General features: G+C 51.8%; 1 protein-coding gene across 1 annotated transcript in view; it reads right to left on the reverse strand.

Moving 5' to 3' along the window:
• The window catches only part of LOC128727403 (capon-like protein), a 63315-nt gene that overhangs the window by 6888 nt on the left and 39066 nt on the right, over positions 1–17361 (reverse strand). The window contains exon 6 of the mRNA XM_053821311.1: positions 7375–7552. Coding sequence (XP_053677286.1) covers positions 7375–7552 — 178 coding nt within the window. The remainder of the gene's footprint in view (positions 1–7374; positions 7553–17361) is intronic.

A 17361-nucleotide genomic window follows, 5' to 3' on the forward strand; every position in this document is an offset into this window, starting at 1 on the left:
CGCATCCTAGCTCACGGAAATGGTCTCAAAAGACCTGGTAAATATATTAAATTCCTGCAAATTTAACCGCACTAAAATATCTCTATGACTTATAAAATTCTTTCCGTTGCTCTGGATTTTGTTATCATATTTGTTAACATATTATTTTGGAGCGCTTGAAAGTCGAAGTGTTTGCGTGCGGCATAAAGACACGATGGTGTTGGGTTCAAATATCGACTAAGCCTACCTCGTACACTAGGAGTGAATATCCTTTTTGCGAGCAGCTACATGGAAATGGCATGTCATTGCCGGCTTTACCAAAGGCCTTGACCGTAAACCGCTTGTGGAGCTATTTAACACCTTGCGTACCAAGCATTTTTAAAGGAATTTCCACATATTGCCACGATTCAAGCGTTTCTTACTCATACGTCATAGCCACGGTTGTAGCGGCTCTAATTCACGTTCTACGTTTGTGATGAATTTTTAGCTTTCTTAATGTTCTATTTGGTAATAAGTTTGATATTTAAGGATAATAGTTGTTCTAAATACTTAAAAATTGCATTTTAAAATCAAGCATTTTTGCCGTAACCCAAAAATAGGTGACATGGTATTCTAGAAAATTTTCCATCAGTCACTTTTTGACTGACATGGCACGCAAGGTGTTAAGAAGAAGAATATTAATTCTATGGCCTTAATTTTGCTTGTGTTAAGCATTCCATAGCCTATACATAATACGAAGCCAACTGCTGCAGTATTTTGCCCTCCATAATTATAAGCGTTTAGTGTAATTTGTCGTACTTTCTTTGGGCTGCAAACTTTTCTTCACGACAAGTGCCTGTGTCGATGCACGATTTTTCTAACTTGGGTGGAATTGTTTCCGCCGAACAAAATAAGACACAAAAACTAATTGCACCGATCGCAACAACGAAAATCGCACTTAAAGGAGGTATTTGGCATATTAAAATCCGGATCTGCAATTATTTGACTCTCTTCCTGATGAACACCCACTGCAGCCAACGACAACGCCGCCAACCGAGGTCGTAATTTATTCGTTCATAAAAGCGCACATCGTATTTGCAACTTATTTGTTTCCCCAAAAGGAAAAAAAGGAAACAGAAAAAGGACAAACGTTCCCGAGTCCGTCCGGGACTCGTTTCTCATATCGAACCCGATTCGACGCGCCAAAGGTCGCTTTGATGTGCGACGAAGCGTAAACCAAAATCCAAGCGAACTGCGGTGCTGGGATTTTTGGAGCTCCCGGGTCACCGGAAAGGCAGGGCACCTCTGTGGCTGTGGGAATCCAAACCAAGTTCTAGCCAACCAAAGGCGCAGGCGAAACGTCGTCGTTTCGCGCACGGAACCGAGTTCCATCGGAGCCCGGCGTACCGGGTGGGTGGTTTTTCCCGGCGTCTTCTTCAACGTCACGCTGGTTGCCAGTGGCATGGTGCGGGGGGAGGGGATCTAAATTTAGATCACCCCTTCCTCTTTCATCCCCCCAACTCCTGGGGGACGCTTGGCAAACCCTAAGCCCTCTGCACGCGGAGATAGATTACGGTGTCGAACGAGTTTGGACAGCTGGGGTTGAGAGAGAGAGAGAGAGCGAGTCGGTCCTGCCGCTGGTCATGTCCCAATCAGACAGGGACTCGACGGGTGGGTGGGTGGGTCGGTGGGCGGATATGCCAGATTTACCCCGCTCCCTCCCTCCCCCCCCCCCCCCCCTTCAACACGCCACAAACGTCACAAGCGTCTGTCACGGCCACAACACGGGGTGTTGGAACAGGGGATTAGCGTAGGTCCAACCGACCGGCAGGTGTCCCCACGAGGTGTTCTTGGAAAGGGCCGTGTACGTGTGGGGTGGGTGTGCCCCCCTTTACCCCATTACATCCCCCATTATTGGCGACATGTCCGCCTCGAGCGGTGTGCAACAATTTCGCTGACAGCCGATTGATCAACGAGATGGGCAGAAGAATGGCGTGTAGACGACGCTGCACTGCACTGATTTGGCCCGACGCGAGTGGCCAACTGCAACAGAGCGGGGGGGTCTCTAAATATCGCGCTGAAAACTGCCTCCCTTCGACAGGGCGGCGGTACACAAGCGACGGCGTGTAACGTGAACGAGTTAGTCCCGTCCTTAGTTAGTCTGCATCCTTTGGGGGCATTTTTCAAACCGAAAATAATACCACAACGGTACACACATGTTCTAACGCGCGGGTGCTGAAAGCCACGCCATTATCGTTGCGGGAATGGCACCAAAAAAACGCTGTCGATTTGTCCCATCGGTTCGCACATTAATCGTTTGCGATCGTTTTCCGTTGCGAGGCCGCCGCGCTATTTGGCAAATGCAATGCCGGTAGGTTAAACGTAATTTCCGGCGTGCTGCTCGCGAGAAAAAAAAAGAAACCCCCGTAATGGAAAACGTTTCACTCAACGGGTGGTGTTCTTTTTTTGTTTTTGTTTTATTAGCTCATCGCGGTCGTGCGATACTAGATTAATTTCTTCGCAGCAGGAAAAGCAAATATCCTGCCTCCACCCCCCCCCCCCCACGCAGCGGGGGGTTTGGGGTAAAAAAAGAAGAAGGGGGAAATGGAAAACTCGGTCCCCGGTCAGCTTGTCTGAGCCATCCAGTAAAAAAAAACCCCATCAGTGTCGGATGCGATAATACACGCGACGCCTCCAATCGAAGGCACGCGTTTTCGCTGCGGGAAATTTCGCGCGGAAAAAGATACACTATCGCGAGGGTAAACCGGGGGGAGGGGGGGAGGGTTCAGGAGGTGGGCAACAACAACAAAAAAAAGCGCGACCTCCCACCGTGCCGGATGGACGGACGCGCGCGCGCGTGAGTTAGAAAAACGAGTCAATTTACCTCTCAAATGACACGTTGTTTATGTGCGCGTGGTTGAGGAGTTCAAGTCGGGTTTTACTTTTGCTGTGAGATGAAAAGGAAACCCGAGCGGTGATCGTGTGCCGGTAATTCATAGCCAAATCAAAGTCAACGCAACCGGACACCACACACGCGTGTTTGATCTTTTTTTGTTGTATCTGTTTGTGGCAAAAACAAAAAAAAATGGCAGATATAGGAAAGCGCACGAAACACAAATATTCAATCTCGCCTCGATTTTGAACGATCGATTCAAACGATCGATGATGGGTCAAATGCGCGTTGCCCATGCTTCTGCTTCATGTCGCGCGATCTTTCTTTTAAAACAAAAAAAAACACCACCCATCCACCCACACACCCACACACATGCTCCCGGTGCTCAATCACCACGCCACGTGGCCCCAGGGACGCGTGATGCTGCGGTTCTGGTTTGCGCTTTTGCGTGACCACGTCGTCGTCGTCGTCGTCGTGCTCCCACCCTTCACGATGTGTCGTGAATTTTCCCGACGCGTGTGGAAAATCGCAGTCGCTGCTCTCACCGCGCCAACATTCCAATTTTCCCGACTACGACGCTCTGACGTCACCGAGCACCTTGAGCCGAAGTGAGCCATGGGGTAGGGGGTGGTGCGTCTCGGGGACGCCCTTGGGAGGGGTGGTATTTCCCACCCCCCTCTCCCCCCCCCACCGAAGCCCACCAAACCCCGTCCGCAATCAAGAAACGACGACGACGGCGGTACTTGACAGATTAAATTCGCACCATTTTATACGCGCACGATCACTCGCCTTCGGGGCCTGGGAGAAGGGGGGAGGGGGAGGGCGGACGGGGCGAGGTAGTATTAAACAAATTTTCCCAACCCACCCACCCCCACCGGATGGCGGATCAGAGAGACGGATCGTCACCGGAAAAGGACCGCGATGGCGTATATATTATTAACGCAAATTGGCACGCGAGCGAGCGAGCGAGAGAAAGAGAGAGAGCAATAGCTCGCTCGTCCATTCGTTCCTTTTGGTCCAGTTGATTGAGTGGTTTTTGGCCACGACCAGCCGCCCCCCCCCCCCCACCCTTTTCCACCGTTCGTTTAATCAATCAGCCATTAACGCCTCATCGACGTTGGCGCGTTTGAGATTTTCCCGCCCGGGGGCGTCTTCAAGCGCAGCATCCGAAAGCCCCTGATGAGGCAGGGGAGGGGGGGGGGTCGGTACGTTTGATTTTCACACGCGATTTTCCAACCCCCCAGCCCTCGAGGCGGAAGAAGGAGGATGGAAAGTGATTTATTTGGCCATCGAGCCATCAATTAATCACCGAGCGTAAACAATAATAACCTCCGCGTGGCGGGTGGAGGTGAATTTTATTTTGATATTGTAAATCAGATATTGACCAATCCGATCGATCGATCGTAACGTCGCCGTTGAGTGGGAGAGAGTGAGCGAGAGAGAGAGAGAGAGTGCACGCATCTCTGCCCGACCCGAGGAAACTGTGGCCAGCCGCTTGGGAAAAGTCGGTTGCGGGAAAGTAAGCCGAGAACGAGACGTTAAGAAAATAAACACGCGCCGCGCCTGGTGGGTTCGACGTGTATTCAGGAAGAGGAGTTGGGAAAAACGGTACGAAAATGGGAAATGATGGTTCGAGTTTTTTTTTGTATTTTTTTTGTGTCCCTGAGAGCGTGGAAAATGAGGAAAGCAAGAAACAAAAAAATATGCGAAAGCAAAAACACCCCACCAGTCAGTGGCGCTTTGCTTTGGAAGGCTGATTGGTCGGCTTAATGGGAAGATATTACTGGTGTGTGGCTTTCTTCTTCTTCTTCTTCTTTTTCTTCTTCTTCTCCATCCCCACCCACTCACCTCTCCCACAACACGCTACAACCCAAACCGGGGCCTACCAGGGTGTACTACGTGACGGGTTTATTTATTCAACAAACAACGTAACGTGCCCGGGTGGAAACGAGACTCTCGTTTCAATCACAACCCAGCCGAAGAAGCCATTTCCGGGACCGGTGGCCCCCTGAGTGTGTGTCCGACGAAACGAGATCTTCCGCCGGGTGATGAGGAAGCCAACCAAAAAGCGAACAAGAAGCAGAAAAAGAACCACCACCCTCCCGACGCATGGATGTGGAAAAATATCTCTTCTGCCCGTTTTGTCCGCTCGTCACAAGGATGCAAGGCATTACGGTTGCCTTCACCTGCCGAGTGCGATAATTCGCTACACGCCTGTGGCCACATCCACGTGCCCAACGAAGCGTCGGCGGTGACGATGGGAGAATATTTTAAACGCAAAAAAACCCCACGCCACGTGAAGCGACCGACCGGAGAAACTCGGAAAACCCTCAGAACATCATCCTGACGCGCAGGATGGGGAGGGTTTTTTTTTTTTTTCACCCGTCCGAGCTTCCGAAACGAAAGCCGCATCCGAAATGCGCCCGCGCATGATTACACGTGCGCCCGCCGTGGGTGGCAAACCGGGACCGGAAGCTGGTTTGCTTTACCTTAGTTGGGGGGGCTGGCTGGCTGTTCGTGTATGTTAGCACGTCTTTCGCTCAAAGTATCGCCTCCACGATCGCCAGGACGATGTATCGATACCCAAGAGCGGTGGTGAAACTCCTCAATGCTGGGGAGGGATTGGAAGGCAGGGAAAACCGCAACTGGGAGTGGGTGAAAAGAAAGCAAAAGAAAAAAAAACACCACCCACCACATCCTTCGCTAATATCACGGCGTATTCCGTTCCGTGTGTTCCGCGTTACGCTCGAAAGCGGCAAAACTGGCTAACGAAGAAGTGAACGGTGAGGCAGTAAATAAATAAACGAGCTTGGGGTGCATAAATGGGGTGGTAGGGTTGAAGGAGGGGGGGAGGGGGCGAACACACAAACAAGCGCCCACCTCCCCCAGGATAACGATGGGAAGCGAAAAAAGAACAACGGAGGGAGAAAAAAAAATGCGTTAGAAAAGCGCCAGCGCGAAACGCAAAGCAGAGCCACGCGACAGAACACGCGTTTGCAAAATCGGGCACACCCGAGGCTAAAGTAATAGCAGCAGCAGTAGCAGCACCGACAGCCGCCAGTTGGTGGCGAGATAAAGTTTAATTTGAAGCGATGACTTGTCGAGATTTATTTTCGCTCGCGCGAAAGCGCGTGCCAAAAGAGAAAGCCGATCGCGGTCGGGCTTTGGGGGAACGGGAAAAGCCGAAAAAGAAAATGGAAAGGACATGGAGTTGGAAATGGAACTCCCCTTCCGCGAAAAGGCGCTTCGCTTCGGCGCTAAATGAACCGCGAAGTGAGGACAAGAAATTGGTTGCGCGGGCGCGTGAAAAGAACGCCACGCGTCTTTGGCACGTGGCAGGACACTCGCAAGGACACTCTTCCCTGGTTTCTTCTCTGGCTCTAGAGCACGGATAGAACGAAGCTAATACACCCAAAAAAAACCCGAGATATCGCTCGTGTTTATGCAAACGCCTCCGTTCGCAGGGGGGGATGAGAGTAAATTATCTCGCCGGAATATTGTGGAAGGAATTCTAATCAATTCACAACCCTGAACGGGATCCTTTTGGTGCCTGGTTCAGCGTCGAGATGGAAAGCTTGCCTTCTGGTATTTTTTCTACTTTCTTTGATCAAATCATTTGATGAAGTGTCCTTTTGACGCACTCGCGATATTGTGCTCGAAAGTTTCCGATTGAGCGCTTTGGACGAGAATGGGAGCGTGAAAAACCTCCCCCATTGCGAATGGTCACATTTCGGAATGCCGATATCCGGTTTGGCGTGGTGTGGTGCAATTCTCGAGCACGTTTTTAGAACCCGAAGCCTGCTCTAGGTTTTAGGGGTTTGGGGTTGCAGAATGGAGCTCAAAAAACCGGACGAAATTATGGCAAAAATTCATCCCACGCTGGTTTACGAGTCCTGTTTCACACACACACACACCCACACAGATGGCCTTTAGGTCCTTCGAGATGCCTCACGACGACGTCATCAGACCGAAAACGCACCCACACCCGGCGTGCAGGACGGTGTGCAAATTTAATTAAACCACCCAACGACGAGATCCCAGCACGCGCCAGGGTTCGCCCAAGCGAGAGGCCAAGGATAACGATTTTCCCTGGGACGAATTTCCCCGGGACGGGGACGGCAGGCGTTCATTTCGATTAGTGTAATCGTACCCGCTGACGGTGGAGCTTGCCGGTGGGAGAGGACGAGAGAAAACTGGTAAAACGAAGCCATTATAAAGCGCCTTCAGGCGGGTGGCGAGCTAAATTGAAATGAATCTGGCTCCGGGAAATCTCCAGGAGGAATTTGCCCAACGCAGGAGGAAGAAAAGAGAGAAAAAACACCAACCAACGGCGCGCATCAGCACATCAGCTCGTCGGATATTATTACAATCTGTTTTCGTCCCTCGAGCAATTTAACATATTGATTTTTCTCGGGACCCCCATTCCATTCGAAACAAAACCGGACGACCGGTCAGAGCTCTCCTGTTGAACGCTTAAAACGCTTTAGTAAATTAGCATTTCAAAACCAGCCGTTGTGGCTCACCTTTCTTGATGTCATCGTCCTCGCTGATGCGATCGGAGCACCGATCCTGATCAGAAACGTCACACGGTGACAGCTCCGAGTGATCGTCCCCAAGGTTGTCTCCGCTGTCCTGGATGGTCAGCTTGTGGCACACTTCGAATGCTTGGCCAACGGTTCGTACAATCCGCATGGCTTGTGACTGTGTGGACGAGAAGATAAAGCGAATCAAGGTTAGTCAATGGGCGTTGAAAAGAAGTACAGGTTTATAATGCATAATTGAGAGCTTATGGAGGAACACAAAATGAGCGAACACCCTCAAAACACACACACGCAGCGGCTGAATGCGAATGAATGAACAAGCAATTTCCGTTTCCCAAAAACCCTTCTAGGAGGTTACCTCTAGGTCCGAATCAAGACTCCCACTGCGCGGTAGTGTCATATCGGTGTCCAAGTATTCGTTCACGTTGGGATCGATGTTTGGTTCCGTCGATGACTTCAACGTCGACGTTGGCCGAACCGAGCTGCGACCGGCGCTACGTGGCAACGTTTGGCACTTGACGCGGTCTGCCACGTCCACCGGTTCGTCCTGGAAGCAGATCTTCCGGCCCGTTGTACGCTTCTCACCCTCAACGGTTGATTCCTCCGGAATCGTCCCAGTGCGAGAGTCCGCTTTGACGTTAGCCTCAAGACCACCTGCAACACCTCGTACCGGTAGGGTGTTGCTCAACACCCGCGGTAGGTTCACGATCGTGCTGAACTGCTTCTGGATGCCTTTGGGTTTTGCGGGCTCGTTTTGTTGCTGCTGCAGCTGCTGCTGTTGTTCAGCCGCCCCAAGAGGTACGCCACTGCTGGACAGCTTCTCTAGCTTTAGAGTCGCTCGGATGATGTTTGGTTCGTTGGTTGAGGGTGTCGTTGGTGCTGATCGTTGCTGGATGGCTTGTTGCGGCTGTTGCTGCTGTTGTTGCTGGAGGTTGCGTTCATCGCGAGACACCTTCCGCAGCGCGGATGGAGCCGCTTGAACCGGCACCAACTGCTGCTGGTGATGGTGATGGCCATCCTTCGGGAAGGATGCTGACTTTGCGGGACCTCGAGCACCTGAGGATTGCTGCTGCTGCTGCTGCTTATCAGCTCGGCTTTGGTGATCATTTAACGACTTAGTCTTCGAGGGACGCTGGTTCTCCTTGAAGTACAGGATGTCGTTTTCTTCGTTGAAAAGGATGTGCTTCTGAGCGGGTGGTGATGCTGCTGGTGTGTTCGAAGACGCTGTGATGGATGATCCCGCAGCTCCTCCAGAGTGCTTGCGTATGTTTGATTGAGCCCCACCACCTGTCGCTGACGGTTGAGGAGGTCCTTGACTTGACGATGGTCCCGGTTCGAGATCATCGCGCTCCTCAGGGTCTTGATCGTACTCGAACGCGCTCCGTGCATGAGATCGTGCCCGTCCTGGTCCAACCGGATGATGGTGATCGTAACCCGCGGGTGAGTAGTCGTAGTACTGCGAGGAGTACTTCTCGTTGTACGACTTTGGGCGACATTTACCGTCGGCGTAGTAATCGCCACCGTACCGTTCGGAAGACGAACCGCTGGGTGGATCATTTCGACCAACGTACCCACCGACGTTATCCTCCATCGATCGGCTGTATTCGCTCGTTTCATCCAACGATCGTTGGCGGAATTCTTCCCCAGGACCTTCGGAGTAATCGTACCGGTACTTCATCGTCCTCGAGGCGTGTTGGTAGTGAGCACCGGATGATCCCGGCTGCTGCTGCTGCTGGTGTTGGTGGTTCAAAGATCCACGTCCTTCACCACCTGGTCCTGGACCTGGCTTCCGGATCGCACCCGTTGACGACTGTTCTTTGCTCGAGCGTGACTTCCCACCGGCCAATGACTCATACTCACTTCGATCGTACCCCACCTGAGGCTGATGTTTAGACGCTTTGTCCTTCTTCTGGCTAGCCTTCGATGAGCCGTCTTTGCTCTTACCCTTCGGCCAGAGAAAGAAATCGAGCGAGCTCTTGTCTTTTGTCGATTTTGGGCTACGCGGAGGCGTCGAGAACTGTTGCTCACTGCCGATTCTCAGCTCTCCACCACCACCGCCATCATATCCGGGATCTCCTCCACCGGAATCGTGGTACTGATCACCGCCACCAGATGGCGCCGTACCGCCGCCACCCGACAGTGTCGTTTTGCTCGTCTTCCAGACATCCCCGAGCGTGCTGAGCGTGGATCGAGCCTTACCCATCACGTCGTTCTGCAGCTGCCGAAAGGTGGACTCATTTTTGCGCTTCATCCCGGGTGAGGTTAGTGCTTCACCACCACCCGCAGCACTTGCGCTCGTTGGTGGTCCACCTTCGAGGTGGTAGTCTTCGGACTTTTGTCTTATCATCGTTACTGCAGCGGCTCTAACAGGCGGCCCGATCACCACCACGACCCCCAGCGCGCAACGATGGCGAACCCTTGCTGCTCGAACGGAAGGCTAATGCGGGGAACAAACGCACCACACACGCGATTCGAGCAGTTTGCTGCTCGCCAGAGAGAAGAATGGCGTTGATTGGTGGCACTGCAGGAGATCATCAACACATGCGAGGGGTTTTACTGCACGCCCATCAGTTCGGTTGCACTTTTGGGGATGGGCGTACCGTTTTTCTTTTCACTAACAAAGTACTCGATTCATGCAGTTACACTCGTTGACGCCTGGAGCATGATGTGGCAGCTTTTTTGTGTTTTATTTTTCCTCAGGAAACCTAACCGAACGATGGCACGTTTAAATTACCCGTTGCGGTTGAGTTGATCTAACCTTGATGGAAATGAAAGTCCTCCGGCAGGTTAGAGCAACTCGAAATCCCACTCCATGGCCTACTAAACCTTCACAGCAAGTCCAATGGACCTGCGGCACGCACAAACGCTCATCTTTCCCGAGGCCAGCACACGATGCACGTCGCCTCGAATGCACTAGCAGCTCACCCTGGCGGTTCTGGCGGTCGCGCACAGACGACTGGCCCCCGGACCAGCCTGTGGCGATGACAAAATGGCGCACATGCAACAACACTACTCCGGGTTTGCCACCAACCGAGAAAAAAGAAAAAATTGGCCACCACCAACCACCACCCAATCGGATCACGGATCACGGCTGGGGAAAAAAAACCGCGCGCACGCCATGGACGCCGCCACGTAGCCATAACAATGCTCGGTGAAGCGGTTGGTACACGGGGTGGTGGTGGTGGTGTGGGGCGGGTACATACACCCGAAAAAAAAAGTGAATAATAATCTATCTACCTCGCAACCAGGGGCCCCGGGGCCGCATTCCTGTGCGCAAGGACCCAAAGGATTGCATCCCATGAGCCGTCTGCTGCATCGAGAGCACTCTTTTGCTCGTTTATTTCTTTTCTTGCCCGCGCTCATTGTGTCAGGTTCTGCGCGCCACCACCGGGTTAGTCGTACTATTGTTGATAGATTGCTATTTTGAAAATTTGTCCCCGCACGGTGGGGCGCAATGGCGTGCGAGGAAAAGGGCGCGCGTGCAGAAAAAGGGCCGACGAATGGCGGCTCACGTGGAAAAATCTGTCCCTCGCGCGCGCGCGCGCGCTCACCAAACGAACCGTCCGTTTACGGTGGATTATTTTTAAGGTTAGAATTTCAGTTGGCCAAAGCAAATGGCGTGCGAAATGGTCGCGTTTGCAGCACATCAGCCGAATGGTGGAGGCGCAAACGCTGACGCACCTTCCCCGTGAGTGACACGATGATGAATCGTCTCCGATCGACGCGTAATTGGGGCAGCTTCTGTCGCGTGCGTGCATAAACGGCACGGGGTTGTGTGTGTGTGTTTTTTTTTTTTGTATTTTGGGATGAACCGTGTGAACAGGCAACGTACAGGCGAGTGCGTCAGAAGTGTGACAGCGAAGAAGAAGCAGAAAAAAGAAACATGGCGTCACACACTGCTAGCGTAGCTGGAGGGCGTAAGGAACTGGGCGTCTCCATCTACCCGCTGGTGGTGAGAGAAATCGTTGCAATCCGCACGGTTCCGGACGTGTCGGTTTCGGGCTTGATTGGCGATGACAGTAAAACGGGGAAACTTGTATCTCACAACGGATGCGCTGGTTCAGCAGAAGCTCAGCTGATGGAAACGTAAATTGATTCGATCTGTCAAACGGACGCCCAAACAAAGCATTTGACACATGCGTTGTCGTGTGAGAAAATAAAAAAACAATGTCAAAACACCTAACCCAGGTCTCTGACGTGTTGTTGACGAAGTGAATTATGTTGCCCAATTTGCTCCAGCACACGTGTGAAATATGCAGACGGCCATTATTGCGTTTTATTCGGCGGTTTTTTTTTCGGTTCTCCTTTCTTAAACACCACGAAACCGTCCCCGAAAGATCGACGGCCTTGGTTGAGGGTTGCAATGCACCGGGTCTGGGAGTTCTTTGACCATGGCGCTTCAACACCTTCCGTTCCGGCACATACTGTGTGTGTGTGTGCACCGGAACACACAACAGGAAGGCGAGGGTCACCCACCCACCCACCCAATCGTTACTTTAAATCTGCCTTTAATTCACAAATCAAACGCATCCCAAATCGCCACCAAATGCCGTCCATGACGTGCTGACGTCTAGGACTCGACTGCACGGAAGGCCATCGGCTGGTAAGGCGGGCGGGCGGAACGGGGGCAATGGAGACTGTGCAGGAGATGGGGAAGGGAGGGAGATTGTATTTTTAGCCGACTGGTGCTATATTCCTGCCACGGGGGATTCTTTTCTTTTTTGCCTCGGCTAGCCTCTCCGGCTATTATTACATCGCTTCCTAAATATTAAACAAACAAGCGCGCGCACACACATACACACATACACACAAGTACACGATCGCGGTTTCGTCTCAGGACGGTACCAAAGCCGGACCGGGACGTGAATTAATAAGTGTTGATCGAAGAAGGGCAGCGGAGATTCGCGCAGACATGATTTTCTTTTTTGTTGCTGTTGCTGTTGTACTCCTCCGTGCAAACAAAACCGAATACGATCTCTCGTTCTCTCTCTCGCTCTCCCTCAATCACACACACACACACACACGCACGCATTCGTGGCCATTTTAATCGACGGGATGTTGGGGTGAGATATAGGAAGATGGGAAGGGGGTCGAAAAAACAGATTATTCTTAGACAACCGGGAACGCCAGGCTGCGGGCGGCCGGTCTGTCTATTGTAGTAATTATTTTCGCTGCAATCAAAAGTGAACTATTAAATAGAAGATTTATTACCGGCTGACGTGTGCCGGTGCCGATCGTCGTCCTCGTCGTCGCTGTCGGTGGTGGGGGAGAAAGGAAAAGGGCGATGATCACACACCAGCAAAAAAAAACCCCTGGCGACCTTGGGCCGGATGAGGATGTGCGACGAAGACGACGACGACCCACCCCAAGTCCCCGCTTTTCAGACACACGATAGAGTAAGGTAGAATGAAAAAAGAAAAACACCACCCCAGCTCGCAAAGGAGTCGTCCTCGGTTTCGTCTACCACGGGTCGGTTAGCATATTTGTTCTGGCTTTTTTTTTGTTTTATTTGAGTGATGGCACAAGCAAGCTTCAAAATCCCAGCACCTGTCACCGGAGGACTTTTGGTGGAATGGCCGCTGGGAAATTAAAAAAGATCTTCCCCTTCCAAGCAATCAGAGAGACAGAAAGAAAGAGAGAGAGAGAGAGAGAGAGAGAAAGAGAGTGAAAACGCAAGGAATAAAGCATCAATTCAGTCCATTTCCTCGGTCCCTAAATCCAAACCCAAAGGTTTTCTCTCTCTCTCTCTTTCGTACTCGCTCGCTGGATGACAGGCTGCGTTAATGCGACCGTTTTAGGGTGGCTTTTGAGACGCGCAATCACACGGCGGAGATCGCTTTGACAGCTTCCGATCATAAACAAAAACAAAAAAACGGACACTAAACCGGGAGTAGTGCGCGTCAGCAGTTCTCAGGCAGGCCCTTAATGTCGGTGGTGCGTTATTCGCTACACGTTTACGATCTGAATTTTTCTCATCCCCCCTCGATGGCCGAAGGGTGGCTGTTTTTTTCCTTTGATTTTTAGTCGCTGGTTTTTAATAATGACACCGCGGGAAGATGTCTCGCATTGAGAGGACCGCCCCGTGCAACCGAAATGGAATGGTACGATTTGAATCCCCTCCCATCCATCCACTAGACCCCCTTCTCCTTCCCCTTCTCAAGCGCACCGTTTAAAAATAATAATAAAATAATTCTTGCCCACACGGGTGTAATAGAGGCTGACCGATTATGCTAGCGGTACTACGGAGGGGGGTGGTTTTTTGCGATCGAAGTCGAGACCGTGTTTTACCCACCCCAGACCGCATGTTGATTGCAGACGACAGGGGGGTCGAGCGGGGGTATTGCAACCCCCCATCACAACCCCTTCGGACAAGAACGTCATCTATTAGCGCGGATTTGATTTCAACGGTGGACTAATGATTGCTACACACAAAACCAGCCGGCCTTCAGACGAGGCACGGCATGTTCTCGGTTGCTGTGTGTTTTTCCCCCGCGACGATGAGTACGAAACTGCATCCATTCGGGCGGTAAAAACCGCCGCCAAAACTCAAGCACCAGCACGTTTGGGTGGGGAGGTTTTCTTCCCTTTTTTTCTTGGGGAGGCCAAACTGTGTGGTCGCTTGCCAGCAGCAAACCGCGGTTGCTTGCCGTTCCGTTCAAAAAACTCAACGAGAACACCGAAGGGAATGGATGATGATGCACGCCACCGACGACCGCACCGAGGGGGGGACGGGACGGTGAAAATCGTTTCAAACACCGAAACCAATGCTCAAATCCGACGCCCTAAGGCTAAGGCTAACTGTGACGCCATAGGTGTCAATCAACGGCCGCAGCAGTACATCGAGCTGTTCTGATGGGCATGCCAGGGAGGCAGGAGTTTTGTCGGGACTGAAACTGCATCCAACTGAATGCCTTTCGGTATGACGAATGACGCCACACACACGCACGGCTGGCCCCCAGAAAAAAAATCCCTAACCCCCCAGAGGGTGCGTTTTTTATTTTGCAAAAAAAAAATGGCGCTAGTGCAAATGGCGCAATGAGCCACCCTTCGAAAGAGACCGAGGATTGCGTTCCGTCGTTTCTGGGTAGCAATCATTTGCGGCCATTATTCACCTGCAGTTGCTCTCGTTCACCTCCAGCGTCACCACACACCGATCAGGTGGAAGGATGACCTTTTGTTTCAGCATTGAGGCAAAAATTCCCACCAGCGTGAAGGTCCGTTTGGGGTTTTGGGGCCGCCCCCGTCGATTGTTTGCAATTTTTCCGGTCGACCTACGCCGAAAAAGCCCACCGGAATTACAATTATTAAAGCAGGCATCGCGTCCACGCTCCCTTTGGCAAAGCAGGGCCGTTTCGGTAATTTGCATTAACTCTCGCGTGGATTCGCGTGTCTCGTGACGTTCTGCTCTGTCTAGGTGGGACTACCCAAAAACCCGGTCCCAGAGCAGACTATCGATCGCGAATCAGTGCCGCAATATAATTCAACCGACCGAAATCAGTGACGCATTAGTCATCCCGGGGGCAAACCGGGGACCGCCTGGAATGCGGATCGGAATGCCTTTCGGTCGGTGCAAACGTTCCAGAGGTGAACGGTGCCAGAGGAAAAAGCGAATTCCGAACATAAATCGCATCGCATCGCATGCTTCCCTCTCCTTCGGTTGCACTTTCTTGCGCCGGGGGTGTGCGTTTTTCCAGGGTTGATTTTAGAAGCAACAACAACAACGAACAAAAAAAAAGAGGCCCCTCTTCATATCGATTGCTTCAAACACCACGCCGCGAGATGTTTATGATGTGTGGAAATTTTGCACCTCCAACCGACAACTCACGACGATGCAACGCGCGGCGGCGTTTCATCACACGGCAAAAACAGGGCCCTTTGCTGACGTCGTACAGAGGGAAAATAGTGCGTGTCCGTGTGTGTGGGAGGTTAAGAGCCGGAACCGGAGACCACCAGGAAGTAAGCGAACAAACTCACCACTCTCCCTGTGGGGTGGGTTTTTACCAACAACAACAGCGAAAAAAAAAGAAACAGTTAAATAAACCCGTCACAAATTCACGGGGCCATCGGGAAAACTAACGCAACCGGCAACAAAATACAAGCGGGAGAAAGAAGAAGAAAAAAAGTGCATATAAATTATAAAGTCCGCAAATCCTTCTCCCGCATTCACCCGCCAAAAACCCCACTGCCACCGGTGGGAGGGGGGGGGGCAGGAAAAAACCCCATTCTCGAGTGAAGTCGAAAACTGCGCGGCCACAGAAGTTTTCCGCCCGGGGGCTGGTTTTTCCCAAAACCCAAAAACCCGTGAGCAGGAGTGATTTAGGAGATATCCGTCACGTCATCCCGGTACGCGCCCGGTCCAGGGGGGGTTTACAGGACGCGTGTGTGTGAGAGAGAGAGAGCGAGAGCGAGAGAGAGAGAGAGAGACAGAACGAGAGACATTTTAATAGTTCGGCAATGGGCCCGTTCATGGGGGCATGATTTATGGATGCGTTGGGCGTAGGGTGTGGGCGGGGGGGCTGGGATGATGTGGGTGGGATGGGCGCCAGTTTTCACTTACGGGGAAAATCCAACCCCTTCACCCCCCCCCCCCCCCCCCAACCCGCCAGCAAACATAAATTCGTGATCCGGGAAGTTTTGCGACCGGGAAAAAGGGCCTTCCTTTCCTTTTTGCTGCCGCCGGCGAGGATGGAGGGTTTTATCCTTTTTTTTCCCCCGTTCCTTTTTTTTTTCGTCCTGTCCGTTTTCTGGTCCCTTTCCCTCTCTCTCTCTTTCTCCCTCTCACACACACTCGGTCTGTCACGGTTTCGCGTGGCATATCAATCATTCAACGGGAAACAAGCCGCCGTGACTGGGCCGCCGCAAAAAAAGGGACGGAGAAAACGCGTCTCGCTCCGGTGGAGAGTAATTGCCAATTAAGCAGTCGTAAAACTTATCCAATTTTACGACAAAACGCGCAAGTGCCCAGGCCCGCCTGGCCGGAATGCTGCTGCTGTTGCTGCTGCTGCAGCTGGCAAACCGAAACTGTCCGTGTTTTTGTGTGTGCGCCGGGTGGGTGTATCACAACGGATTGATGCAGTGGATAAAAGGGAGAAGAATGGAGAAAACAAAATGCTCGTTCGATGGGGGGAGGCGCAAAAAAAAATATATATATATATACATCCGCTAGGCTGGAGATTTTCCAAACTGCACGAATTCCGATGGCCGGTTGTTGTGAAGGAGCGCCCATTTTTTGTAGTTGCTGTTATCGCACGAACGAAACCCAGCATCCCAGCGGCATTCTTGCGCGGAAAACTGACCCGGAAAAATACATCAAAATCGAAAAATGCTAATTCCACACCCAGCGCGCGCCCCAAAATCCTCCGCGGCGTACAACAAAGCGCGCACGCTTCGATCGCAAAATAAACCATTCGTCAAATGGTTGATTAATGGTGACCTTCACCCCGCCCACCTTCGTGCTACCTTTTCGATCACCATGGAAACATACGCACAAAAAATGGAAGAGCGAATGAGAGAGAGAGAGAGCGAAGAAAAAAACAGAAGACCAAGCCTACTCCGTTACGAGCACAAACCCAAATTGGCAATTTTCCGCTGATGCGATGATTGTGCATTGGGGCACTAGGGCCGATTCGCGTTCGATTCGCGCGCTTTTGTAGGTGCGTTTTGTGTGTACGTGTGCTGGAAAAGTTCTCCCACTGGCCGCTGCGGCGAAGGCTTTGCCATTTGGGGTTCGGAATTCCTTCCACCCCCAAAACCCGTAAAAGGGACGAGTGTGGAACTGTTGGGTATTGGGCTGAAAGCGCTCGAAAAGAGTGGCAACTCGGGTGGAAAGAAAAAAAGAAAAAGGAAAAAAAAGGTGGCCAATCATGCCCCCAATATATCCACACACAGCCTCCCGAACTTCAATCCATCACAAAACCGGGGAGGGGGTGGTTTTGGGTGGGAATTGGGTGGCGAAAAGCGTGCTGTGCG

Source organism: Anopheles nili, chromosome 3, assembly GCF_943737925.1.
Source record: "Anopheles nili chromosome 3, idAnoNiliSN_F5_01, whole genome shotgun sequence".
Classification (NCBI taxonomy): Eukaryota; Metazoa; Arthropoda; class Insecta; order Diptera; family Culicidae; genus Anopheles; species Anopheles nili.